The 24,074-nt window shown below is 42.0% G+C and overlaps 5 protein-coding genes across 8 annotated transcripts; 3 read left to right on the top strand and 2 right to left on the bottom strand.

The window, feature by feature from the left end:
• Positions 1 to 1,978: 1,978 nt before the first annotated feature.
• rpl15 (ribosomal protein L15) lies at positions 1,979 to 4,146 on the bottom strand. The gene is made up of 4 exons (XM_053863672.1): positions 4,077 to 4,146; positions 3,392 to 3,568; positions 3,183 to 3,319; positions 1,979 to 2,331 (listed from the first exon to the last, which is right to left on the bottom strand). The coding sequence occupies exons 2-4, from the start codon at positions 3,561 to 3,563 to the stop codon at positions 2,026 to 2,028; spliced, it is 615 nt and encodes a 204-aa protein (XP_053719647.1). The 5' UTR covers positions 3,564 to 3,568; positions 4,077 to 4,146; the 3' UTR covers positions 1,979 to 2,025.
• Positions 4,147 to 4,504: 358 nt separating this feature from the next.
• Positions 4,505 to 6,779, top strand: nkiras1 (NFKB inhibitor interacting Ras-like 1). Of its 2 annotated transcripts, none has more exons than XM_053863673.1 (4): positions 4,505 to 4,612; positions 4,704 to 4,804; positions 5,070 to 5,311; positions 5,970 to 6,779. In XM_053863673.1, exons 2-4 carry the CDS (start codon positions 4,711 to 4,713, stop codon positions 6,210 to 6,212), a joined length of 579 nt encoding a protein of 192 aa, XP_053719648.1. In that variant the 5' UTR covers positions 4,505 to 4,612; positions 4,704 to 4,710; the 3' UTR covers positions 6,213 to 6,779. The 2 variants fall into 2 exon arrangements, with proteins under 2 accessions (XP_053719648.1, XP_053719649.1); XM_053863674.1 differs by having other exon boundaries at positions 4,513 to 4,587.
• A 319-nt stretch (positions 6,780 to 7,098) lies between these two features.
• Positions 7,099 to 14,222, top strand: sf3a3 (splicing factor 3a, subunit 3). Its single transcript, XM_053862198.1, has 17 exons — positions 7,099 to 7,339; positions 7,439 to 7,486; positions 7,758 to 7,810; positions 7,885 to 7,990; positions 9,365 to 9,437; positions 9,785 to 9,876; positions 9,945 to 10,027; positions 10,085 to 10,223; positions 10,304 to 10,372; positions 10,446 to 10,513; positions 11,413 to 11,520; positions 11,608 to 11,677; positions 12,109 to 12,273; positions 13,134 to 13,244; positions 13,313 to 13,403; positions 13,475 to 13,530; positions 13,703 to 14,222. Exons 1-17 carry the CDS (start codon positions 7,244 to 7,246, stop codon positions 13,778 to 13,780), a joined length of 1,506 nt encoding a protein of 501 aa, XP_053718173.1. The 5' UTR covers positions 7,099 to 7,243; the 3' UTR covers positions 13,781 to 14,222.
• On the bottom strand, positions 8,607 to 17,591 carry maneal (mannosidase endo-alpha like). 2 transcript variants are annotated; one of them, XM_053862200.1, is made up of 4 exons: positions 16,925 to 17,218; positions 15,948 to 16,057; positions 14,973 to 15,049; positions 8,607 to 14,796 (listed from the first exon to the last, which is right to left on the bottom strand). In XM_053862200.1, the coding sequence occupies exons 1-4, from the start codon at positions 17,103 to 17,105 to the stop codon at positions 14,160 to 14,162; spliced, it is 1,005 nt and encodes a 334-aa protein (XP_053718175.1). In that variant the 5' UTR covers positions 17,106 to 17,218; the 3' UTR covers positions 8,607 to 14,159. The 2 variants fall into 2 exon arrangements, with proteins under 2 accessions (XP_053718175.1, XP_053718174.1); XM_053862199.1 differs by having other exon boundaries at positions 8,613 to 14,796; positions 16,616 to 17,591.
• A 153-nt stretch (positions 17,592 to 17,744) lies between these two features.
• Positions 17,745 to 23,184, top strand: pdik1l (PDLIM1 interacting kinase 1 like). Of its 2 annotated transcripts, none has more exons than XM_053862202.1 (3): positions 17,745 to 18,171; positions 20,144 to 20,439; positions 20,645 to 23,184. In XM_053862202.1, exons 2-3 carry the CDS (start codon positions 20,155 to 20,157, stop codon positions 21,374 to 21,376), a joined length of 1,017 nt encoding a protein of 338 aa, XP_053718177.1. In that variant the 5' UTR covers positions 17,745 to 18,171; positions 20,144 to 20,154; the 3' UTR covers positions 21,377 to 23,184. The 2 variants fall into 2 exon arrangements, with proteins under 2 accessions (XP_053718177.1, XP_053718176.1); XM_053862201.1 differs by lacking the exon at positions 17,745 to 18,171 and adding an exon at positions 18,999 to 19,112 and having other exon boundaries at positions 20,645 to 23,183.
• The last annotated feature ends 890 nt before the right edge of the window (positions 23,185 to 24,074 follow it).

Here is a 24,074-nt window from a genome sequence, read left to right on the forward strand (position 1 = left end):
TTTTTCAGAAAGAGAGAGAGATAGTGAGATTTTACAGTCATGACAAGACAATTTTCTTTTAAACCAAAAATTATAGGCTACGTTGAAATTTCATATATATATATATATATATATATATATATATATATATATATATATATATATATATATATAACACACACTAAGTTCAAAAGTTTGGGGTCACTTAGAAATTATTTTTGAAAGAAAAGCACTTTTTTTCAATGACATGATATGATAACTTTAAACTAATCACAGATATACTTTACACATTGTTAATGTGGTAAATTACTATTCTAGCTGCAACTGTCTGTTTTTTGGTGCAATATCTACATTGGTGTATAGAGGCCCATTTCCAGCAACTATCACTCCAGTGTTCTAGTGGTACAATGTGTTTGCTTATTGTATGAGAAGGCTAATGGATGATTAGAAAACCTTGTGCAATCATGTTAGCACAGCTGAAAACAGTTTAACTGGTGAGAGAAACTATAAAACTGACCTTCCTTTCAGCAAGTTGAGTATCTGGAGCATCACATTTGTGGGTCCATTAAATGCTCAAAATGGCTGGAAAGAGAGCACTTTCATGTGAAGCTCGACAGTCTATTCTTGTTCTTAGAAATTAAGGCTATTCCATGTGAGAAATTGCCAAAAAACTGAAGATTTCTTACAACGGTGTGTACTATGTGTAGACTGGCCAATAAAAGAAAAAGATTAATATGGGCAAAAGAGCACAGACATTGGACAGAGGAAGATTGGAAAAAAAGTGTTTTGGACGGACAAATCTAGGTTTGAGGTGTTTGGATCACACAGAAGATCATTTGTGGGACGCAGAACAACTGAAAAGATGCTGGAAGAGTGCCTGATGCCATCAGTCAAGCAAGGTGGGGGTAATGTGATGGTCTGGGGCTGCTTTGGTGCTGGTGGATTTGTTCAGGGTAAAAGGGATTTTGAGGAAGGCTGTCACTCCATTTTGCAATGCCATGCCATACCTTGTGGACAGCACTTGATTGGAGCCAATTTCAAGAAGAAGCAGGAAACTGGTATTCTATCTATCTATTCTATCTGTAATGGAGTGGCCAGTGCAGTCACAAGATCTAAACCCCATTGAGCTGTTGTGGGAGCAGTGTGACCGTTTGGTACGCAAGAAGTGTCCATCCAGCCAATCCAACTTGTGGGAGGGGCTTCTAGAAGCATGGGGTGAAATTTGTCCAGATTACCTCAACAAATTAACAGCCAGAATGCCAAAGGTCTGCAATGCTGTAATTGTTGCAAATGGAGGATTCTTTGACGAAAGCAAAGTTTGAAGGAAAAAAACATTTTTTCAAATACAAATCATAATTTCTGACCTTACCAATGTCTTTATATTTTCTATTCATTTTACAACTCAGGGTGGTAAATAAAAGTGACTTTTCTTGGAAAACACAAAATTGAACGGTAATGTGTATATATATATATATATATATATGAAAAGCAGTACAAGCAGGGCAATTAGTGAACATCCTGAATTCTAAGATGTGAATTCTGAATGTCTATCTACATGTACTGTACAGACCAGTGGTGTCCAAACCGTCCCAGAATGGGACGCATTAGGTGCAGATTTTTGTTTCAGCCATACAAACATCAGCTGAAAGAAGAAGCACCAGACTACCATCTGATCAGTCTTCAGAGCCTTGTGGACCTGCCTTGACACCCTTCTCCCAGAGACACATGGTCAAAAGGTCATGCAGAATAGGGAGATGGTGCCATTGATTAGCTACATTGAGCAACTGTGTCTGTAGTGTTAAAGAATAACAGGAATAGGGGTGTAATTCTCCTGCTTTAACACTGACTAGACAAGACCTAATGCTGAATACTGTTGTCCAAGCCGGCATGTACCCATTAATCAGGGGTCTCAAACCATGGTACGCTCAAGCCAAAGACAAACATTGATATTAAGTGAACAATACCAGGAAGGTATAGACAAGGAGTATAGTCCAAACAATCACCATAAAAAGGCTTTTATTTGAATGTTCAGACAAATCGGGTGCTCTAGCGATAGCGGTGCAGCTGCAGGGTGTTGCGCCTCTTCCAGGCAGCACGGCGGGAACCTCCAATGGTGAGGTGGAACTTGTGGCCCTTGCCCAGACCGCGACTCTTCTTTCCAGCCGAAGTCAAGCCGCGCATCTCTCTGTGCTTGTGCACAGCCTTTGTAATCCATTGGGTGTCTGGGTTGCGTCTGACGGCTTTGTGGAAGGGATCGACCAGAATCACCTCGAAGAACTTGTAGGTCGAATCCTCACCCACCCAGTAGGAATTAAGCACACGCAGGGCACCACAGTGACGACCGGCACGCTCCTACAGAAAAGATTGCATGTTACTACGAGAGATCTAATACTGGATATCAAGTTTTCATACGAGTTGGGATGAAAAGGTTCTGTGAGAGCATATCAATTAGTTCATTCTTCGGATTCTACACAAACGAGACAAAGCATCATGCTCGGTACAAACTTTACCATAAACACAATGTGAACTTGGGTGAAATCACTTTTTAGACTGATAACATACAACAGGATCCAAGAACCTTAGAGAACATGCTGAGAATTGAAACTTTGCTTGTTAAGCATCTGAAAACTTGATTCAGTCATCAGAACAAGTTTATAATACGTGGGTAAGGTTTTGATCAGTGTGCTCATACAGTCATCATGAGCACATCCTGGCATGACACTTGTAGCCAAAATCTGTTAGCCACAGCGTTAATGTGCATGAAAAAAGCAGTGGCTTATAGTGCAGAAATTACCGTAATTGTTGACAATGGTCACCTTTACACGTCAGTAAATTGTGTCCATTGACATGTTTATACAATAAATGCTGGTAATAAATCGCTATCTGCAGGTGAATTTGTCTAGTATTCATACAAGACGTGAAACTGTAATGTAATGAAGACAAGTATGATACACAAGATGGATACAAGCACTCTGGACCAAGTGCAGGGGAAAGTTTAAAAGCAGGCAGCAGACCAAAAACTAGGCATTTTAAACTGATCATTTGTCTCACTTGGGTGAAACTTAAGTGTAATTTGTGATGCATGCATCAAACAGACAGGAACAGAAATGCAAGTCAACATTATGGAGTGTTGAAGCCAGACACACCCAACAAAATGAGGAACATTAACAATACTGTTGGAATCCAATATTTCATCACCATACCTCAGCGGTAGACTGCAGACTGCGGGCAAACTTAATCTGGTTCACACCATGGTGGACTGGCTTGCCATAGGTGGCACCCTTGGGCACCGGGCGTTTGCGTCCACCACGGCGTACACGAACACGGTAGATCACATAACCTGTTAAAGATCAATTACATTCACTCAAATTTTGATTTTAGCATTTGATAAAGTCTGAGCATGACCACTTACCCTGCTTTGCCTTGTAGCCCAACCTACGTGCTTTGTCAGGCCTTGTTGGTCTGGGGGCACGGTGGAGACTGGACAGCTGACGATACTGCCAACAGCGGACACGCAGCAAGAAACGCATCACATCGGACTGCTTCTTGCGCCATAACTCCTGCATATACCTGTATGCCCCCATGTTGACTTCACGGAAATGGGGGAGAAAAAAAGCCATCAATATTAGAAATGTAGTCCCATTTATGAAGGCAGTCACAACTTTTACTTCCCGATGTATTTAATTGCCCCCAAAATTCTAGACACCGTCTTAGAGCATCAAAAGTCATTGGCAGTGAGCATGCTAGGTGTGCTATGCAGACATTCTCGACAGCTGTAAAACACAACTGAGCAACGAATTTCCTCACTTTTCAGTGTTTTCGTTACGGTACAGACAAAAACCAACGCCTCACAATCAAGAAGGGCAGCCGTAGACCAGCATGGACTCGGTACTCTCTGGCTTTTGGGACATTTAGCATCTCGGCTACTCAACTCTGTTAAACACGACCGAATTGGCCAATTCAAACCAATCCCAAAGGATCGACATCCTTAATACCATTTAGAAAACAAATGCTAACAAGATCTAACCGGATGTGTTTGTTTTAATGAAGATTCAAGTGGATTATAACTCGAAGAGAAGGACAAGACGATATCTTACATGATGGCGTACCAGCCGGAAAGAGAGAGCGCTCGTATCCGGTACGATTTATGACACATCTGTGACGTATGCCTGTATAAGGATGAACGGGAAATGTAGTACAATATACAAACCCTTTCATACATTACATTCTCTCAATGTTTTTAACAAATGCGGTCCATTAAAAGTATCAGCATGGCCACCATAAATACTGCAATAAAATGGAAAGAATGAAAACGAAAACTGAAGCACAATATATAAATGCATTTTATATATTGCTGGTAGGTATTGAGGGTACAAAAAAAATACGTGTCAGGACCGACATCTGCATTCTCGGAGATAGACATAGAAAAAAATTAACATACACAAGCACACACAATGTACAAGTAGCATGTACACGGTTGTGTATACGCGCGGGATTGTGTGGGACGCTACACAATCCCGCGCATGTGCAGTAGTCTAAACCACACGGAAGCTGGTCAAACTGAGTCTCGTTCTACTTCTGAAATTAAATACATTACCCCCAGTGACGGTACGTTGATGTCATAACGCAACAGGTGAAGACGAATGACGGTGTTGGCCGAGCGAACTGCTCATTTCGGGTTTGAATGGTTTTGAAATAATTCGTTGACATTTTGTTTGACTTAGCATCGACATGGGTAAAGGCTGCAAGGTAGTGGTGTGTGGCCAAATAGCTGTTGGGAAAACCGCCATACTCGAACAGTTGTTGTACGGCAGTCATGATGTAGGTAAGTGCCTCTGTATAGTACTGAGGAATTTAAGTATATAAATTGTTATTAATTCGAAGCGATTAAGCGTTTGTGTTTAACTGTGATTGTTAACAATCTGTTTCTTGCTTTGAAGTACTGTTTTTTTCAGTAAGGTTAAGAATTTATGCCCTGCTGAGCACACTCCTAGTACCTTCTCTGGATCTGGGATGTTATCAGTAGCCTTTAGTTCATATTGAAAACAACAATATATTGTTACTGTATTTCCATTCTGTGTCTCACTCAGGTAGTGAGTCCACTGAGACCCAAGAAGACGTGTATGTAGCTTCAGTGGAAACTGACCGAGGGGTGAAAGAGCAGCTCAGACTGTATGACACCAAGGGTCTCCATGACTCACAGGACCTCCCCAAACACTACTACTCTGTAGCAGATGGCTTTGTTTTGGTCTATAGCGTGGACAGCATGGAGTCCTTCAAAAAGGTAGAATGTCTAAAAAAAGAGATTGACAAGTCCAAAGATAAAAAAGAGGTGAGTCAAAATAAATGAACTGGTCTGAAAGTAGTCCATTCTCTTACCTGGTACATGGCATTTATTGGCTGCTTTGAAAAATAAATTCTCATTTTTTCGTGACTAAATAAACAGGTCAAAAATGAAATTGAGCTGGCTAGAGTGTAATGCCAACATAACTAAATATATTGTCTTAAGCTGTGTAAATGTATTCTTCAATTGTTTTTTTTGCTGCAGTTCATCAACAAACTATGGGAGTATTTTTCCAACAATTACCTTTCAGTGTCACTTAAATAACAACTAACTTGGAAAGATTTCAAGATTAGTTCTGTGCCATGATGAACAGTATTTGTTGTGAAACACTCACGTGCCGATCAAATCAAGTCTAGTCTAGCCTAGTCATGTCACGTCACCCAGGAAACATCACATAATATAAACCAAAGGAAGCTTTACACGTAAGTGGCCAGTGCACGGTCGAGAGGCTTTATTCCCCCCTTCTGGTGAAGTATGTATTTGTCTGTATTGACTCCAAAACTGAGAGACAATTTAAGGGGGTGAGGGAGTCCCATCTGGGATTTGAGGATGACTACAATATTTAAGGTGATTCTTTGTTACATCAGTGAGGTTACCCTTCCCTGCAAAGACATAATTTGTTGTCCATCTGCATTCTTCTTTGCAGGTGACCATCATCGTTCTGGGGAACAAGACAGACCTGCGTGAGCATCGACAAGTGGAGCAGGAATTGGCACAGCAATGGGCTCGGGTTGAGAAAGTGAAACTGTGGGAGGTTAGCGTCACCGAGCGCAACTCGCTCATCGAGCCATTCACCCATCTAACCAGCAGGCTCACGCAACCTCAGAGCAAGTCTTCATTTCCTCTACCTGGACGCAAGAACAAGGGCGTTCCAAACAGTGATATGTGACACCGAAGCTCTCCCATGTAGTGACTAGAATTTAACTGATCTCTACTAGTTTGTGATCCAATGAGCCTTCTGAAGTTGTTCATAGAGAATCTGTTTGAAATAATTAACTGAGCGTTGTAAGCATTTGCACTGTCCATGTTGAGAGAAGTATTTATTTTTACTACTTGTGTTTCCAACATGTCCAAGCCTCATTCCTGGTTAGTGTCCAATATATTTTCACATTCCTTTCTGACATTTATTCAAACTGTAGAGCTAGTCTTCAGAATTTCCAATTTAAATGTTTACAGAAAACTTGCACATGTCTGTATGTGTAAATGCCTTGGATGGTAATGATTATGTTTTACTTTTAATATATGTGTTCCATCATGTAAATGGACAAGCCCAGTGTAAAGATGTCTCAGCCTTGTTTTGCAATAATCTAACTATCTGCTGCATTTGTTTCTAAAAACTAAACAAACCAAAAAATGTATAGGAGGTATCCTCCCTGTTGTAGCATAATTTGACGTCCCAATATTGCAAAATCTAGAAAGATCACTCTTGTTAAAGAAACAAAATAAAAGAATATGAATGATTATTACCATGCTGTATGGATTTAATTTGAAGTCATACATAATTGACGTTGAATTGAAAGACATTGCTTTTGAGAAAATATTCTTTATTTGTACCACAGTGGGGAAATGGTGGGAAAGAAAACTAAATGACATTGATACGTTCTGTTTTTAAGTCGTTTGATCTTTTCGATTTCAAATACGCAGTAGAGAACATGCGCTGTTTCCCCCACTGATCTTCACATTTTAAGTATTCAAATAAAACACCGCTTGCTGTACTGTAATATAATTTGTGCGGAACCAAGTGTGCGTTCAACTTTCTTCGACTCTTTTAAAGGTTGCATTCGCGCATGCGTAGCGTAGACACGGAAGCTAAGTCGAAACAACGCGGGCCCGACGTAGTTTTGTTTTCTGTCTATCGGTTCGTGTCCATTTCGGCGTAATTTTTCTTTTCACTTGAGGTGTAGCTATCGTATACTGAAGATGGAGAGCATTTTAGAGCAACAGCGTCGTTACCACGAAGAACGGGAAAGGCTAATGGACGCTAAAACAAAAGAAATGCTACACAAGAAATCTACAGTAAGTTCGCCATCGAATTCCGGCTGCGGCATAACTTCATTCAGGGTTTAAGAGAAAAAGGAAACTCAAGGAATGTTTTTACATGTGCTTTTTCTCCAGTTACGGGACCAGATTAATTCTGACCACAGGACGAGGGCCATGATGGACGTAAGTAAGACTGATTTAGCTTCCATCGTTAGCAACAATGCTATTGGTTTTAACACTGAATGATAATTTAATTGGTGCATGTAATTCTGCGACAACAATTCTTGCAACAATCTATAAACGCGTGAAAGGAAAATGTGTTCAAAGTTTTTTTCGGTATATAGTTTACTTTTTTACGAGTAGTAATACAAGCACCAGTTATTGAGTTCGCCATTTCGTTCTTAATTTTCACATTCGTTTCTCTTTACGTGGATTTTGTTCCTCTTTATTATAGAGGTATATGGATGTGTGCGCAAGTCTCAGAGATTCATATGAAGACAAAGATGGGTACGTTTTATACACCGTTTTGTGTGATTATTCATCCATCGTGCATTGCCATAACTTATCTGTCGCTCTGCTAGCATGAGGAAGGATGAACTGGCAGCTATTTCAGGTCCGAATGAGGTTATCGAGTTCTACAACCGACTGAAACAGATCAAGGAATTCCACAGGAAGCATCCAAATGAGGTAGGTTTTCTCCCCACAAAATGTTTTTTCATGGTGTCACGCAAGTCAGATTCACGCAACTGGCATGCTTGTTTTTTCATTCATGTCCAGTACTCTCAGTCTGACTTCTCAGTAACCATGTGTAGTGTCCTGCTCCGATAATGACACCTACAACCGAACTAGGAAACTACACTGAATGCATCATTTTAGGTGTCATGTTTAATATTCAACAGCTTTCAAGCATGACCATTGAAGGGAAAGTTTTTAGGTACTGCAGCACTGTCAACGATTTCATGGTTCCTGCTACATGGGATTAATACATGTTCCTGTCCAGACCTGGAAGTTTCACTTGTAATGCACACACACACACACACGAACTACACATAACGCATACCTGTTTCGTTAATGTTAGCCATTCAGACCTTTTTGAAATGAAAGTCCCTACAGGCCCAGTTTCTTTTTTTCCTCCTCAACTATATCACACAGTTTTTTTTAGATTGATTACATGAGCCTAGTAATATATATATATATATATATATATATATATATATATATATATATATATATATATATATATACACGCCCACATTTACGGTCCCCAACAACTGAACTCAGCTGCTCGTCCAAAACAATAAACTCTATTAGCATTGGTTTCGCCTGCGGTTAGCCGGAGTTACCATTCGGGTGTCGGCTGCAACAAGCATCACCAGACTGAGAGTCAATTGATTACAGTCTCAAGACACCTGATTGGTGAAGCTGTTGTACATTGTACACTTGTACATTATTTGGGTTGGATCAAAAACATGCACCCACTGCGGCCCTTGAGGACCGGTTTGGACACCCCTGGTTTAAACAATCAGCTGAAACAAGCAGTACCAGACAATCAGCTGATTAGAGTCCTTAGTCACCTGACTGGTGTAAAGATGATTGGCTGGAACAAAAACCTGCTGCAGCCCGATTTGACTCTTCATCAACCTACAAATGGTTATGATACAGTTACAGCAAGTAGAATTGTAAATAGAATTGAAATCCAAACGAAACCCAAATCTACTGATCCTAATTGAGAATCACTAAGGAGCTAAATCCTAAAGTTGTATCGAAAAATTGAATCAGAAGAGTTAAAATTTCATCAATTCCCATTCCCTTTTGAATCACTTTATTATGTGTCGTTATTGTAATATATTTGTTTAAAAATGTATGTTGTTTGAGTACAACTGTCACTTTCACAAGTCAGATAATGGAAGCAGCTCAAGGTTAAATAGAAAGTTAAAATAGATGCAAACCAAGGTAACTGATTAACTGAAAGAAAATGAAAGATAAGTCAAAGGAACTGAAAATAATCGTTAGTTGCAACCCCTATAACACAAGGCTGCAATGTCATGTCATGTCTTCCAGATCTCCATCCCCATGTCTGCAGAGTTCGAAGAACTACTGAAAGCAAGAGATAATCTAAGTGAAGAAGCTCAGAGTAAGTCATTTCTGTTGCAAACTACTAAATTTAAGCCTTCGCCTACAGTAAGTTTATATTTTATTTTTTAAAAGTTATTATATGCTAAATTGTCACTCTGCCTCTGCCTATTAACTGCAGAAGTGTTTTTTTTCTCAATTAATGGATATGTTTTTTGATTTTCTTTTTACATATTATAATTATTATTTTTAACTACCACTGTTAGGATATTGCAGAAAATGTGCACCATTGGATCTACAAATAAGATTTGTTGGCCCTTTTTTTCTTTATCCATTCTCACATTCAATTTTGAAATTTTTTACGACAGAAGAAGAAATCATATCAGCCGCTAACCTATGTCTCCACAGATCTGGTGGAGTTCACAGATGAGGAAGGGTATGGCCGCTACCTGGATCTCCATGATTGCTACCTGAAGTTCATTAACCTTAAGGGAGCAGAGGTATAAATGAATCATTCCAGCGCATCCATCTTTTTCGCTTTTGCTAACCTGTGACCTGTAATTTGCAGAAGCTGGAGTACATCACCTACTTGTCCTCCTTTGACCAGCTCTTCGACATCCCAAAGGACAGGAAGAACTCTGAGTATAAGAGGCAAGTTCAAGATTTCCCATCCACATTTCTGTGTGCTGACCGTGCTTTCCTCTGAAGGTATTTGGAGATGCTACTGGAGTATTTGCAGGACTACACTGACAGGGTCAAGCCTCTGCTGGACCACAACGAGCTCTATGGCAGAGTGCTGGCTGATTTTGAGAAAAAGTGGGAGAGTGGCACATTTCCTGGCTGGCCTGTTAGTGTGGTTCCTTATTTTAGTCGATCTTGTAGTCCAATGTCCTGAAGTATTTTTCTGGTTTCTCTGGTTTCTTGCAGAAAGAAGCAAGCAGTGCTTTGACTCATGCTGGAGCTCATCTGGACCTGTCTGCCTTTTCATCTTGGGAGGTGAGGACAACAGCCATGTTTCAGAGTTGAATGTCTATAGACAAAACTAAATAGTCTCTCATTTCTCCTGAAGGAATTGGCGTCGCTGGGTCTGGACAGACTGAAGTCTGCTCTCATGGCACTGGGATTGAAATGTGGAGGGTGAGAATCACTTAGGTTTACTAAAGTTAATTTTATAACTAGCATTTTTATTTATTAAGCTTGCTTTTGCTCTGTCAGAATTATTATAGTTCATCATCAGGAGCTAAATGGTTAGCACTGCAGGAACTGGAAAAGCAGTAGTTCCATTTTGGTTCATTATCACAATGTATTGTTAATACAAGAAATGACAGCAGAATGACAGTGGAAGTTACTGATAATCAGTGTTTTACTTGATCAAGCCATGTGTCTGTCTCTGTATCTTTTCATTCATGTTGTTGAACCTGAATGAGATCCAGCGATGACCGCCTGATTTAGAGTTGGATTGTTTAGCTGGATGTAGATCTATTTGGATACATCAGGGTTTCTGCAACATGTAAATCCCGTGGTGCACTGCCACTGCAAAATAAGATGATTCATTTTCTTCAGATCAGTTTCGACAAACTTGTGTGTGACCAAAATGTGTTGTTTCATCATGATTTAAAATACTATGGCTGTCACCAAACAGAACTCCACCGGACCACTCAGAAGGCCGCCTGAAGTGGGGCCCATGTGTTCCCATTTGCTCCCCATTTGTTTGGTCATGCAAGGATTCCCAATTATAATGAGTTTGACCATTGATAATCCACGAAATACATGACACAAGTTTTGCTATTGTATTGCTTTGTCACGTGCGAAGTGTCTCCCCGACAGTCTCAAAAAATCCTGGTGGGGAAGCCCTGTGTATTAAACTGCGACTCATTAATGACAAGAGCAATTGATGATGGTGTATGACTCTCTGCTCGTGGATGTAAACAATCTCTGGCTTCTAGTATTCCATCCTGTCATTTACAGTCTTCTTTTTTAAGTTTATCATAATCATACCTGGGCTTTGAACACGTGTTTTCATGTATCCTTGACAGAACTTTGGAAGAGAGAGCCCAGAGGCTCTTCAGCACAAAGGGAAAATCTTTGGAGTCCCTTGATCCATCTCTTTTTGCTAAGAACCCCAAAGCCAAAGGCCCCAAAAAGTAAGAGTGTGTGTTTGTGTCATATATCATATCATCTTTGATAATATTTCTGAATTAAAATGTCTTCATTATGTCTGTCTGGAACAGAGACACAGAGAGGAACAAGGAAATTGGCTTCCTGGAAGCTCAAATCTATGAATATGTGGAAGTTCTTGGGGTAAGTGACAGATGACAGGATTGTTCTCTAAATGGTTGGCATAAGGGCAGCAATAAAATCACGGAACCCCCAAAATCAGTGAAATATTTTCTATCTATTTAACTTACTGTGACATTGGTCTCATTGGACTCTAGGGCAGGTGGATATTAAAGTCTAAACATAATTGGTTTGAAGTTTTATCCCCTCATTGAATGCAAGTTGAACTGTTTCTCACTGAAGGAGTTTCTTTTAGTTCTTTTGTCACTTTGTGGGTCTGACATGACATTTTCAAATTCAGGATACAAGTATTAAAAACAATAATAAGAATCAAAATTAACTGTCTAGTGTTGGGATGGTAAACGGAGGACTGAGTCTCAGGAAGACTCTGTCTGGATTGAGCAAATCTGAAGATTGTCCCATGATTTGGCAATGTGAAATCAATGACGCTACAGGAGCAGAGGCAGCTGACTCACGAGAACGTTCAGAGGAAGCAGGCCAGGACCGGAGAGGAGCGCGAAGAAGAGGAGGAGGAACAGATAAGTGAGAGTGAGAGTGAAGATGAGGACAACGAGATCATCTACAACCCCAAGAATTTGCCACTAGGCTGGGATGGAAAGGTACGACTATTCCAAAAATTAGCTGCAGAATAACGGTTAAAGCACATCCCTGTGTGTTGCAAGGTTGCTGGTTCGCCTATGTCTCTTGTGCACATATTTTTTAAATTCATACATTTTACTGTGATCCTCCTTGAAATATCAAGTGGCGAAGATTGAAATGTGTGCGCCATTTATTTTACTTTTTACATGGCTAATGCCACCAATAATGTCGCCCCGATAACGGCAACGCTGCTGACCGGAGCGTCTCATCTTCACTCCACTGAATTAAATGGACTTCACGACAACCAACAATGAATAATAGATGAAACAATGACAAAGTGAAACATGGGACTTAGTACTGTAAATCGTGTCTCTGATGCTCCAAGTCTTGGGACCACGACTCGCATCAGAATTGAACGTATGGCGAGGCTTAATGTTAATGTTTCAAAATTAAACTCAATTGAAAGTCTTTGAACAATATTTTGACATTTCGCCGGAATAGCTCTTACTTTTTTCTCTTATTTCCTGTATGAACGATCATCGCAATAGCAACCTGACCAAAATCGCAGCCGGTTCGGCAGCTCATTTGGCCACATGTTGGCCAGGCCTGTTCAATGACAACTCCTATTCTGATTGCTACCAAGGAGGTTCTTTTCCATCGATCACAATTTTTTCTCAGTAATTTGAATGCTTGAGCATTTGTATGTTGATTCTGGCACTGGCGAAGACACTCAAGCACATACTCACTGTTACACTTTCAGGGGTGCATACTGACACTTGGTGCACAGCCACTAGCAAGGGCACAGCTTTGTCAGGGTACTCTCTGAGGTGTGCTTATCCGCCTGATATTCACCTTTTTCCCCCACTGTCTCTCCCTTCAGCCAATCCCATACTGGCTCTACAAACTCCACGGACTTAACATCAACTATAACTGTGAGATCTGTGGGAACTACACCTACAGAGGCCCCAAAGCTTTCCAGAGACACTTTGCAGTATGTACACTTACACTTTCACCATTTCTCCTTAGCAAGTTTTTGAACATAACTGTGTCTACTTGTAGGAATGGAGACATGCTCACGGAATGCGCTGCCTGGGAATCCCAAACACGGCTCACTTTGCTAATGTAACCCAGATCGAAGATGCAGTCTCTCGTAAGGGGTTTTTATCCTCAGTCAGATTTTATATTGTAGATCTTCTTTTCATTATGGTTTCTCCTCACCAGTTTGGGCTAAGCTGAAGTCACAGAAGGCGTCTGAACGATGGCAACCCGACACTGAGGTTTGCAGTCCCATATTTAACAGAAGATGACTTGATCTGAAAAATACTTGCTTATGGTCATGTCACAATATCTGTAGTTGTTGATATCCCTCCCTCGAGCTTCTCCCTGATCGAATTCTGTGTATTGAAAGCAGAAGGATGAGTGAACCTGTTTTCTGCTTCTCCTTCTTAGGAGGAGTACGAGGACTCTGTTGGCAATGTCGTCAACAAGAAGACCTACGAGGATCTGAAAAGACAAGGATTACTGTAGACTGTTTTTTATTATGTAAAATAAACTCTCATTCCACCAACAGATGTGACGTCTTAAAAATGTGTGCACCAACGCTTGACAAATTCATTTATAATCCACTGTTATAGGTAGCAAGAGCCATGGGTTATTTGTGCCTGTCCCAGTTTAAGATGGCCAAAATGTATTGACATTTTTTTTAACTGGTACAGATCCTATTTGTAAAGGCATTTCGGCAAAAACCAGTCTCAGAAGAAAGTCTTGATCATCAGATACTGTCCCCGGTGTTGCTCGAAAGCATTCTATTGGTGCTGTATGTTGGTCTGTGGTTTTTGTTTTTATGCTTTTATGCTTGGAAGAGTTGTCCAGTTGCACTGGGACCTATGTGACTTTGGCAACTGATCTACAACAGCCACTTGTCCTTTTCCTTATTAAAGTTCTCTGCCCACTGGCGGGTCAATTTCAAGTAGTGGTCTGGTTGATTGGGCTGGTAGTCTAAGTACTGCCGGTTGGCTGTTTTTTTTGGCACAGCTCTTTCGATCTGTGTGCCCTCATGCCATTGGTTGAAAGATGTAATGGTTACTATGTCTGGTCGCACAGACAGCGCAGCCTGCAGAGAGGTCTGGTAGTATTGACCGTTGACCCGGTTCCTGGTGTTGTGGTTGTTCCATGGTCGAATGGCTGTGTCCACATATCCAGGACCCACACTTGGGATGAAGAGTAGATTATGGGAATCACAGAAGCTCTTGATGACATCCCAGTTCTGATGGGAGGAGCCAAAAGAGAAGCCATTGGAGGCAAAGTAGGTGTACATTCCATCGAAGCCACTGGCTACAATGTCGTGTTTTTGCCTCTCCTCCACAACCAGGCCAATAAAAACTCCATCATAAGGGCTTCCCCTGATGCTGGTGGAGCCTTTGGTAGTCAGGAAGTCAGCCCAGGACTCAGCAGGGATGAGGTAGGAATCGTAGATGTAGAACATCGGTAAGACCTGGCCCATACTGGAACGCACTCTGTAGAAGGCCTTGTGTGTACCGTACCTGAGGGGAGACCGACAAGTTTATTTTCCACCCGACCTGCTCGACCCTCTCGGAAAGAATCAAGTGATGTTCATCTTCAGGCAGTTAACACACAGGACTCGATACGAACACCAAGAATGTTGATCATTCAGTTTCCATTTGTACATCTTGTCCTGAGCGTACTTTGACAAACTTACTTGTTAATGATGTACTTGATGTCTTCATGGACACTCTCCCCTGTCCTTCCTTTATACTGCTGAATATGAAACGCCACCTGCACACCAGAAGAACTTTCATCTGTGGCCAAACCCTACACTCACTGAAAGACAAGTGCTTGCTGTCCCGTTTTGTGCACTGAATATATGAACATACGTAGCTGGGGCCGTCACGTGTCCTCCAATTCTGGAGAGACACATTCTTCTTAAAAAAAAATTACATTTCATTCACATTCCAATTCAACAGTCTGAGCATGATGAGGGAGTGTTGTGGTTAGCAAGCGCTGCATGAAAAGGTTTTGCAGGTTCGAGTCCAGATTGTGGCAACTTTAAGGATGACCCATGTTTTGCATGTGTTTGCTCACCTAATCCAGAGACATTAATGGGTCAGAAATTGTCAGTAGGAGCGAGTGGTTGTCCCCCAAATGAACTGATCCACCATAGGAGGGACAGGGAGAAAACCGAGGGCGCAGGTTTTTGTTCCAGCCAATCAAGAGCACGCAGTTTCACCTGTCAGGTGTCTGAAGATTGTCACAATCATGCACCTGATAGTTAGTCAGGTGCAGCCGGCATGGTTAGAACAAAAACCTGCCACCACAGAAGCCCATTTGTGGATAGGTTTGATGCTCCTGTTCTGCTAGCTTTATGTTTTCAGTTGTTTCTGTCACTGCATTAATTTGCTGAACAAGTAAGTAAGTAAGTTCAAATTCTCATTACATGTAGACCACTTTATGTGAGAGATATGTGAGGCTGTAAATGGGGATGAGATTTCTTCTGATTAATTTCCCCCCAGCAAAGACCAAAGAGAGAGTCACAAGTACTAGCAACCTGGTTATTTAGGGAGCTTTTGAAAACACCATTATTTTTATAATGGCCCTTTAGTGTTATCAGTGTTGCACTCTTTTGGCCACCATGTTTTATTTTTATCTATTGTTACAGGAATTATGCTAGAATGACCTTGATGCTGTGTCGTTGGGCTGCATCCATCACAGCAGCAACAAGACCCTCGGTGGGTTCCCCGTGATCATCAGCCACACCAGGAGGGTACCAGGACAACACCAAGACCCCTGAAATACCAAAAGAAAAAAAACTTTAGATACATTGTTTAGCATTGTAATAGCTTATCTGTGTCAGCATTCTGAGGTGTGGCGTGCATATGTGCATTCTCAAACTCACTTCAGCAGCACACATGCACAGCACATGTACAAGGGATTCCTGAATGGCCCTTTTCATATATACTCCAGCATTGACAGTTGGCTGATTGCATGGTATTGGAAAAAGGAGAGGAGAAGATTTTGACTTTGGTTGTTACGGACAAAGCCTTTGGAAATATTGTACTTCTGCAGTCTGTATGCATGTGGGTGACTAAAATGCAATCAAAAAGGTGTTTAAACACTGTTCTAGGCCTATTTGAGTCGCATCTTTTAGTTCGAGGCTAATTGAAGCTTAACCTTTAGAGAAAATACAAAGTGAAGATTGTGTGTGCAACTGTTTGATATCATATCTAATGTAATCTAATTAACCTACTAAACCACCTGCATCCGCAAAGAAAGGTTCCAGCCACCCATGACCATAAATGATCTCAAGAAAAGCTTCGGGAATATGAAATAAATTGCTCATATCACCTGCTCCAGCAGCTTCTATCTGGTCCATATGGGACTCCAGAATCCGGGGGTCTCTGGAACTGTAGGGTCCCAGTTCGGGATAAAAACTAGACGCAACGTCGTCAGGAGGCGTGTGTCTTCCTTGTGGGTGACTGGCTGCAATCTTCGGATCCCAGTGTGGGACAAGGACATGGTCCCAGTGAATGTATCTCTGATCCAGGCTTGGGGCTCCGTACCACAGGTAGTAGAATATATGAACGTCATAGAATATGCTCGAGTCTTTATCCGAACTGCTCAGCACCACTTGACTCTGAATTTGGTTCGCTTCACCTTTCACATCGGGCCTGCCGTTGACGAGCCTTTCACCCGCACCCGCAACGAAGCCGATCCCCGGTGTCTGGTTCGAGAAACCCTCGGTGGGTTTGAGAGTCCGCAGGCCCATTATGGTTCCAAATATGAAGAGCGTGAACAGGATGAGGGTCACAAGCGCTCTCCTCCGGATCCGGATCATCGTCGCTGTCCGTGGTGCTGCCGCAGCTCTCCCCGCAGCGACGACCGAGCCATCAAAACATAGCCTTGGTTCAGACGTTCCTGTGGCGTGACAAGGGCGGAGACAGGCACCGTCTGTAAAAAGACATAGCGAAAAGTCTATTAAAAAAGAGAATTCATTAGCTTTTCGTGGTTCATGTGTTCCTTTTTCCCTCTTGGGATATAATTTTGTGTTTTATGTAAACGTTTAAGCTTTCCTTCACCGTGACTATTCTCGTTTGAAAGCCTGGGCAGTGAGATCATTTTTTCTTCAAACGCAGAATTTGACCCCGCTCCCTTCATTCGATCACGTAGCAAACACTAGAAACACGTTCCCCAAAAAAGAGGCACGCCACTTATATTGTGCAGTTCTTGCAAATTTCCTTTCCACCCGTTTTGTACTGTTGACGTGTAACATCATGTATACCTCCTCATACATAATATATACACAATATAACAGTACTGTTTTTGAAGCCATTCCTAGACGGTGGGTTCACTGGTTCTGGGTCCTTATATGAGCAGGAGAACAAAGTAATATTGTCTTTACTGATGCCAAAACCAAAGTCAATAAAAGGGAACGGCATGGTTCATTGGTGGGAAGTGACTGTGGCAGAAATAAAGTTGTTCTGTATTCAGTAAGAAGTGAAGGTCATGACGGACACCATCAGGTGAGGGAGACTTTGTGGTGTAAGAGATGAGGTTTGGGAAAGTATCAGTATAAAAAAGAAAAACATGGACTACGCAGAAAGGATGAGGAGAGTAGACTGGAGTACTTGAAATATACACAGACAGCAAAGACAGAGGCAGCTTAAAGCCCACAAAGACCTTAACGGGATCGCAGGGAGAAGTTCGGCTGATGAAAGACAGAGATGGGAATCTATTATCAAGTGAGGAGAGGAAGAAGGAAGGAGGACTTCAGGGAACTGATAAATAGAAACAATGAGGGAGTGAGAGAGGAGGGTAGACAGTGGCGTGATGGTGGGTCAGGTCAGAGGATTAGCTCGGTTTGGAGAGGATGGTGAACTGGAGCGACATTCTTCCCTGCTGAGGTGTGCAATGTGAGACATTGTTGACTGCCTAATAAGTGGAAACATTCTGGTGAATTTTAGGACCAAAGATGTTGTAGACACTTATAGAGTAATATAGGAGATAAAGAGAATGAAGATGTTGGATCGAGTGGTGGATTCCACAATTAGAAGAGAAGTCAGCATCAGTGAGCAGCTGTATGGCTACATGCTGAGAAAGAGCAGCACAGATCTGCTATTTGCACTGAGGATGCTGATAGTACAGAGAAGGTCAGAAGCAGTTGCACCGTGTCCGTGGATCAGAAGGCAGCCTATGACAGAGTTTCTCGAGAGAAAGTGTGTAGCAGCCACATTTAAATTACTGCTAAAAACTCACTTTCACAGGCTTGCATTGATGTAGTAGCGTCCTAACTTAGTTCTAGCTCGATGAAAGCTTAACTGTCCAACTTCGTGGTCAAACAAGTACAAACATTTTTAGCTGTTTTGCCTGTAAAGCACTTTGTGAACGGCATTCTAAGAAGTGCCATATAAATGAAGCGTATTATTATTATTTGATGTTTATTTGGAGGTGACTTCAGACGGGATCAAATCTTACTGTGGAAAACTTTGCTAAATGTGGCTGGATACCTCTCTAACCTTTACACTTAATAAGTGTCTTAAAAGTCCCCGGGACTGAGCGCACTGAGATTAATCGATGGGAGAACAGACAGGGATCACGTTGTACAATGCCTTGGCAAACTGATGGACTCCATTAAACACACAGCTTTGTGCAAGTGTTTCGCTTTGAATAGTTTATTTTGAAGGGTGTCGCTGTCAGCGGTGAGATTCCGCCGCAGCGGCGCACTGTGTGCAGCAGCGTTAATGGCTGCGAGGCAGTCTGAGGAAGCCCACAAATGATGCCAGCAATCTGCCGCCGTATGTGGTTGAAGCCCACACCTCTGGACATGTTGCGTTCGGAATACAACGTGAGTGATGTCCCGGGCTGTTTGTATGCTATCAGGCTGAGAGAAGGCAGCAAATGTCCGCGTTCATGGCGAGCATGCCAGTGAGTGTCTTTGTTAGCTGGTGATTAGCTAATGTCAGCTACCGTCAACACGGTTAGCACTTAGCCTGTCAGCTAACAGCACTGTGTCTAATTAGCCCAGCAGCGTGTTAGCTGCTAATCGTCTCGCTGCTTCCAAATCTCTTTGGAAGCAGCGCTTCTCACTCAAACTTGGAAACTCAAATGTGCATCTGTCAGTACCTTCAGTGCTGTGGATGTTGACTGGCAAACCAAACCAACCCGAATCTTAACAAATGTCATGTATAATAGTTTATCAACGCCCCAATGTCTGTTGAAGAAAGTATTGATGGGCGACATGTTTGTGTGCTAACTCGCGGGGCGATTCGTTGGAAATCCAAGTCAACTCCCCAGACGCACGTGGCCTGAATGTGTTCTGTTTACCTTCTGCCTCGAGCCACGTTACTTTGGCCTTTCATGGTGATGCATCAGTAAGGTTGACACTCGGACTTGACAACTGTTTCATGTGTCATTTCCAGCAGTCATTTTCTTTGTTAAATAATGAAACAATTCTTAAATTTATATCATAATTGCATGATTAATTATTCGCGCAATAACCAAAAGACATGTTAAACATTTGAGCTGTTGGTCGTTTGCAACTTTTGTAACCACCGGAAGATGGTCACTGAAATGGTTGAGTTCTGTGTAGTCTTTAGACTGTGCAGAAGGACCGTTGAGCAATCCCTGTCAAGTCAGAGTATGAAAACCAATGTGAGTCTAGTTGGGCAACAAATATGTATATTGCATATCTCAACAAAAGCCATAATGTAAGTGATTCAGCTGTTACAAAGCAATGTTGCTTCTCAAACTAAGTTGTTGCTGTTTTTTTATTAAATGAACATCCAACAAAGTTGTATTTAATAATTATTTTGCATTTCCAATATATTTTAAGGGAATCGAGAGCACATAATTGAGAACAACTATGCTTCTCTTCAGTGAGGACCAGGATGGTCAGTAGCCAGCCGAAGTACGAGCTGATCCAGGAGGTGGGCCGTGGCAGCTATGGTGTGGTCTATGAGGCGGTAGTCAAGCGCACGGGTGCCCGTGTGGCTGTGAAAAAGATCCGCTGCCACACCCCAGAAAATGTGGAGCTTGCCTTGCGGGAGTTCTGGGCCCTCAGTAGCATCCAGAGTCAGCACCCAAATGTCATCCATCTGGAGGAGTGCATCCTGCAGCAGGACCAACTGGCCCAGAGGATGAGCCATGGTTCCAGCTCTCCACTTTACCTGGAGGTAAGGAGGCTATCAGAGTTGGTAGCAACGTGCAATAGTAAGTTATAATACAAAACAAATATACGATGAACAACGAATAAGCAAGAGCAAATTTCAACTTGCATGGAAATATCTGGACTTGAGTAGGAGGACAGGGGTGTGGGTATCAGACTTTGTCTTCTGAGGTATGGAACTATTTTGACATTTTACCCATTTTGTTTTGTAGCTGGTTGAGACGTCTCTGAAGGGTGAGATCACCTTTGACCCATGCTGTGCCTACTACTTGTGGTTCATCATGGACTTTTGCAATGGCGGTGACATGAACGCCTACCTCCTCTCCCGCAAGCCCAGTCGCAAGACAAACACCAGTTTCATGCTACAGCTGGGCAGTGCGTTGGCCTTCCTGCACCGCAACCAGATCATCCACCGTGACCTCAAACCAGACAACATCCTGATCACCCAAGACTGCACATCTCTGGAACCCACGCTGAAAGTTGCTGACTTTGGCCTCAGTAAAGTGTGTTCCACCTCTGGGCTCAATCCAGAGGAGCCAGCCAGCGTCAACAAGTGCTTCCTGTCCACCGCCTGCGGTACAGATTTCTACATGGCTCCTGAGGTATGGGAGGGACACTACACTGCCAAGGCTGACATCTTTGCTCTGGGTGTGATCATTTGGGCCATGGTGGAGCGCATAACCTTTGTAGATGTGGAGACACAGAAGGAACTGCTGGGTAGCTATGTGCAACAGGGCTCTGAGATAGTGCCCCTCGGGGAGGCGCTGTTGGAGAACCCAAAAATGGAACTGCTTATCCCTGCCAGGAAGAAGAGCATGAACAGCCACATGAAGCAGCTGATCAGACAGATGCTCTCGGCCAATCCTCAGGAAAGGCCTGATGCCTTTGAATTGGAGTTGAGACTCATCCGTATCGCCTGCAGAGAACTTGACTGGGACACGTGACAGCCAGAGATCTAGTCATCAAGCACATGTAAATATATTTCATACGCTGCTGTTGGTGTCCATGGTTGCCACCCAGAAAATAATTCTCATTGCCTGAGTATTTTGTGATTTGAACGTATCATGCCATTCCAACTGAGAATGTTTTGCAATCGAGAAAGAGAAGCTGTTAGTTAAAAGCCTTAAACAATTCAATTAATTTTTCCAACTTTAGGATTGGAAAATGTATCGGAAGACGGCTTCTTCTTGCTTTGGAACGCCGACTGTGCTGAACATGAAGGCTCACTGTCCGTGACAGAACCGTCACTAAAGTGCGTTCCTCTTTGCACCTTTTAACGTAGCGACAAAAGGAAAACCCTGAATGCATGTGCTAAAATATAAATGTCCACTCGCAGCAATGAAGAACACGGAAAGTAACTTGTGCACATAGCAATTGAATAATGATGGTAGAAGTGTGAAAAAGAAAATCGGTACACCTTATAAAAGGACGTAACTGTAGGATAATGTGTATTGATGAACGTGATAAATCCGGACACTGCACTAATGCAGTCAGTAAGCAAAATGATTCAGACCAAGAACTTGCCTTTGTAGTTGACAATTTACATAGAAGATTCCTGTAATAATAAAGTCTATTGAAGGTTATACTGGAAGGTGAATTGGTTAGATGTTCCCTCGCATTTCCCTGTCAACCTGGTATAGAGACAAATCTTGCCCCTCATCGAACCTCCATGTCCAAAGGTGCCAGATGCTGATTCTTAAGTGGCTTTTGTTGGAACTTGCTGCTCTTTGACAGAAAAAGTGGGTGCGTGTTCATCAGGACTAAATTAGTCTTGTGGATTTGGAAACCTGAAAGGAGGCCACTGTGGGAGCTTGAGGTACACGACTGCATCTGCTCAGAAAAGTGCAGTGCCTCTAAGAGCAGTCATGCCACCTCAAACTTCTTTTTGTTTTTGGTTTCACGTCAGGGATTGCTGCAGCATGTCATGCCTCAGTAGATTGGTACACAACAGTAGCTCTGTGTTGGCCATTCGGTAACCTTTCAGAATGCTGGAAATACAAGTAACTGCACTGAGTGACTTGAACTACACCAGCAAGTGTAAACCGTTAGAGATGGTCAAAGAAAGTCAGTCTTTTACCTGAGCCCCGATCGAGACACTGATGATCTGTACGAAAGGGTCCTTAGCCTTAATTGAATTTGACCAAGCAAAGTCTAGGAATCTGAAAAATGACAGGTTAGGATGATGAATGATAATGAAGATGCAAATTTACATTTGGATGTTTACATTGTTTGTCATAAATACTTTTGGTTGATCCCCAGCCAGCTGCGCCCCGCTTGCTTTCCACAACTAACTACTGACAACTGTTTTCACACCCATTAAAAATATGGTGCATTCACTGACTCTTGACTGTATTCAGAATGCGTTGCGTCTCTTCCTCAGACAAAATTCTATTTTTTTGTTTCTATTTTCTGAAATATGAATTGCAATACTTAATGTTCAATCACTATGTGAACAGGGTTTTTGCCTTATTCCTGCAGTTTTATGCTATTGACATTTGTGGTGCAGATTTTTTTTTGAGTGTGACATCTCTGTTTACTGGATGAAAGGATTCATGAGATCACAATGACTGTACATATGTGACATATTTTCTTGTGAATAATGTTGCCGTGCTCGTGATCTTCTGTTTTTTTAATCAAGAGTTTTAAATAAAAAATTTAAGTGATGGTATTGACTGATAGATCTTTCAATTGATTCAGATGAGCAAAATGGAAAACTAAGTGGCTTCATAATTCACTTTTAAAATCGTTTAGGTGTTTGACGATCATTTTTTCCTTTCATCAAGTTTCAGTCATATTGGTATATCATGATGTACACAGTGGTTTGTGTGCGCATTGCTGACATGATAGATTTGTTTTCATGAAAATGAATCGAGAGCCCTCTTGTGGAAAAAAGGATTCAAGACTCTAGGGAAGTCCCTAGCCCAGCCTTTTCTTCTCTCTTCCTCAACACACTGAAACTCCTAGTGTAACCTGCCCTTGCATTACCACGCAAATGCTGAACTCACCTGCTACAAATTAAATGGTGCTACCAGTGCTACCTTGGTTGACTAACATTGGTTTTCTTGTGGAACGTCAAAACTACCAAACCAACAAAGGATCATATCTTATTTACCTTGATTCTGTAAACGATCGCTACTGACATAGGGTGTGTCTTCCATCATGCAGATTGAGCAGGAAAAACGGGGCAATGATGACTAGCAGAGACGTCATGGGTGTCTTTGTGGGACTTCCTCAGCAGCCAAAGAATGAGAACAGAAGAATATGAATAGTGCAGCCCTGCCTGATGAGTGCACTACATGAAAGTGCACCTCCTGCCTTTTTTTAAGCCAAGGAGGCATTTACCATACTGACCATTCTTGCCATCAGTGCAAATGTCCTAGCTACATCCATGTCATGTTGATCCCATGCGGTCACTTTTTTCCATTGAGCCCATTAAAAAAATTTGCCACGCACCATGACTTAAAAAAATTAAGTACAAACTTCATGAAGGTGCGAACTTAGACATTGACAAATAGTAGGCCATTACAGCCACATTTGCCCCATGTATGTTATGTTGACATCAAATCCTTAACCTTTCCCTTTTGTGTTAACTTTCTGTCACCACCCATCACATGAACATGTTCAATGAGATGGCTTCCATAT

Source organism: Synchiropus splendidus, chromosome 4, assembly GCF_027744825.2.
Source record: "Synchiropus splendidus isolate RoL2022-P1 chromosome 4, RoL_Sspl_1.0, whole genome shotgun sequence".
NCBI classification, from domain to species: Eukaryota; Metazoa; Chordata; class Actinopteri; order Syngnathiformes; family Callionymidae; genus Synchiropus; species Synchiropus splendidus.

What these genes read in the sequence shown, in the direction of transcription:
- sf3a3 (XM_053862198.1), top strand. Translation starts at nt 7,244, where the DNA reads ATGGAGAGCATTTTAGAGCAACAGCGTCGTTACCACGAAGAACGGGAA. An exon ending in ACAGGAAGCATCCAAATGAG is followed by an intron (nt 7,991 to 9,364) that starts GTAGGTTTTCTC and finishes CATGTCTTCCAG; the next exon opens with ATCTCCATCCCCATGTCTGC. An exon ending in TTAACCTTAAGGGAGCAGAG is followed by an intron (nt 9,877 to 9,944) that starts GTATAAATGAAT and finishes TGTAATTTGCAG; the next exon opens with AAGCTGGAGTACATCACCTA.
- maneal (XM_053862199.1), bottom strand. Translation starts at nt 17,105, where the DNA reads ATGATCCGGATCCGGAGGAGAGCGCTTGTGACCCTCATCCTGTTCACG. An exon ending in GATAGAAGCTGCTGGAGCAG is followed by an intron (nt 16,058 to 16,615) that starts GTGATATGAGCA and finishes TTGGTATTTCAG; the next exon opens with GGGTCTTGGTGTTGTCCTGG. An exon ending in CCCAACGACACAGCATCAAG is followed by an intron (nt 15,050 to 15,947) that starts GTCATTCTAGCA and finishes TCTGGTGTGCAG; the next exon opens with GTGGCGTTTCATATTCAGCA.
- rpl15 (XM_053863672.1), bottom strand. Translation starts at nt 3,563, where the DNA reads ATGGGGGCATACAGGTATATGCAGGAGTTATGGCGCAAGAAGCAGTCC. An exon ending in GGGCTACAAGGCAAAGCAGG is followed by an intron (nt 3,320 to 3,391) that starts GTAAGTGGTCAT and finishes GATCTTTAACAG; the next exon opens with GTTATGTGATCTACCGTGTT. An exon ending in GTCTGCAGTCTACCGCTGAG is followed by an intron (nt 2,332 to 3,182) that starts GTATGGTGATGA and finishes TCTTTTCTGTAG; the next exon opens with GAGCGTGCCGGTCGTCACTG.
- nkiras1 (XM_053863673.1), top strand. Translation starts at nt 4,711, where the DNA reads ATGGGTAAAGGCTGCAAGGTAGTGGTGTGTGGCCAAATAGCTGTTGGG. An exon ending in GTACGGCAGTCATGATGTAG is followed by an intron (nt 4,805 to 5,069) that starts GTAAGTGCCTCT and finishes TGTCTCACTCAG; the next exon opens with GTAGTGAGTCCACTGAGACC. An exon ending in AGTCCAAAGATAAAAAAGAG is followed by an intron (nt 5,312 to 5,969) that starts GTGAGTCAAAAT and finishes TCTTCTTTGCAG; the next exon opens with GTGACCATCATCGTTCTGGG.
- pdik1l (XM_053862202.1), top strand. Translation starts at nt 20,155, where the DNA reads ATGGTCAGTAGCCAGCCGAAGTACGAGCTGATCCAGGAGGTGGGCCGT. An exon ending in GCTCTCCACTTTACCTGGAG is followed by an intron (nt 20,440 to 20,644) that starts GTAAGGAGGCTA and finishes TTTGTTTTGTAG; the next exon opens with CTGGTTGAGACGTCTCTGAA.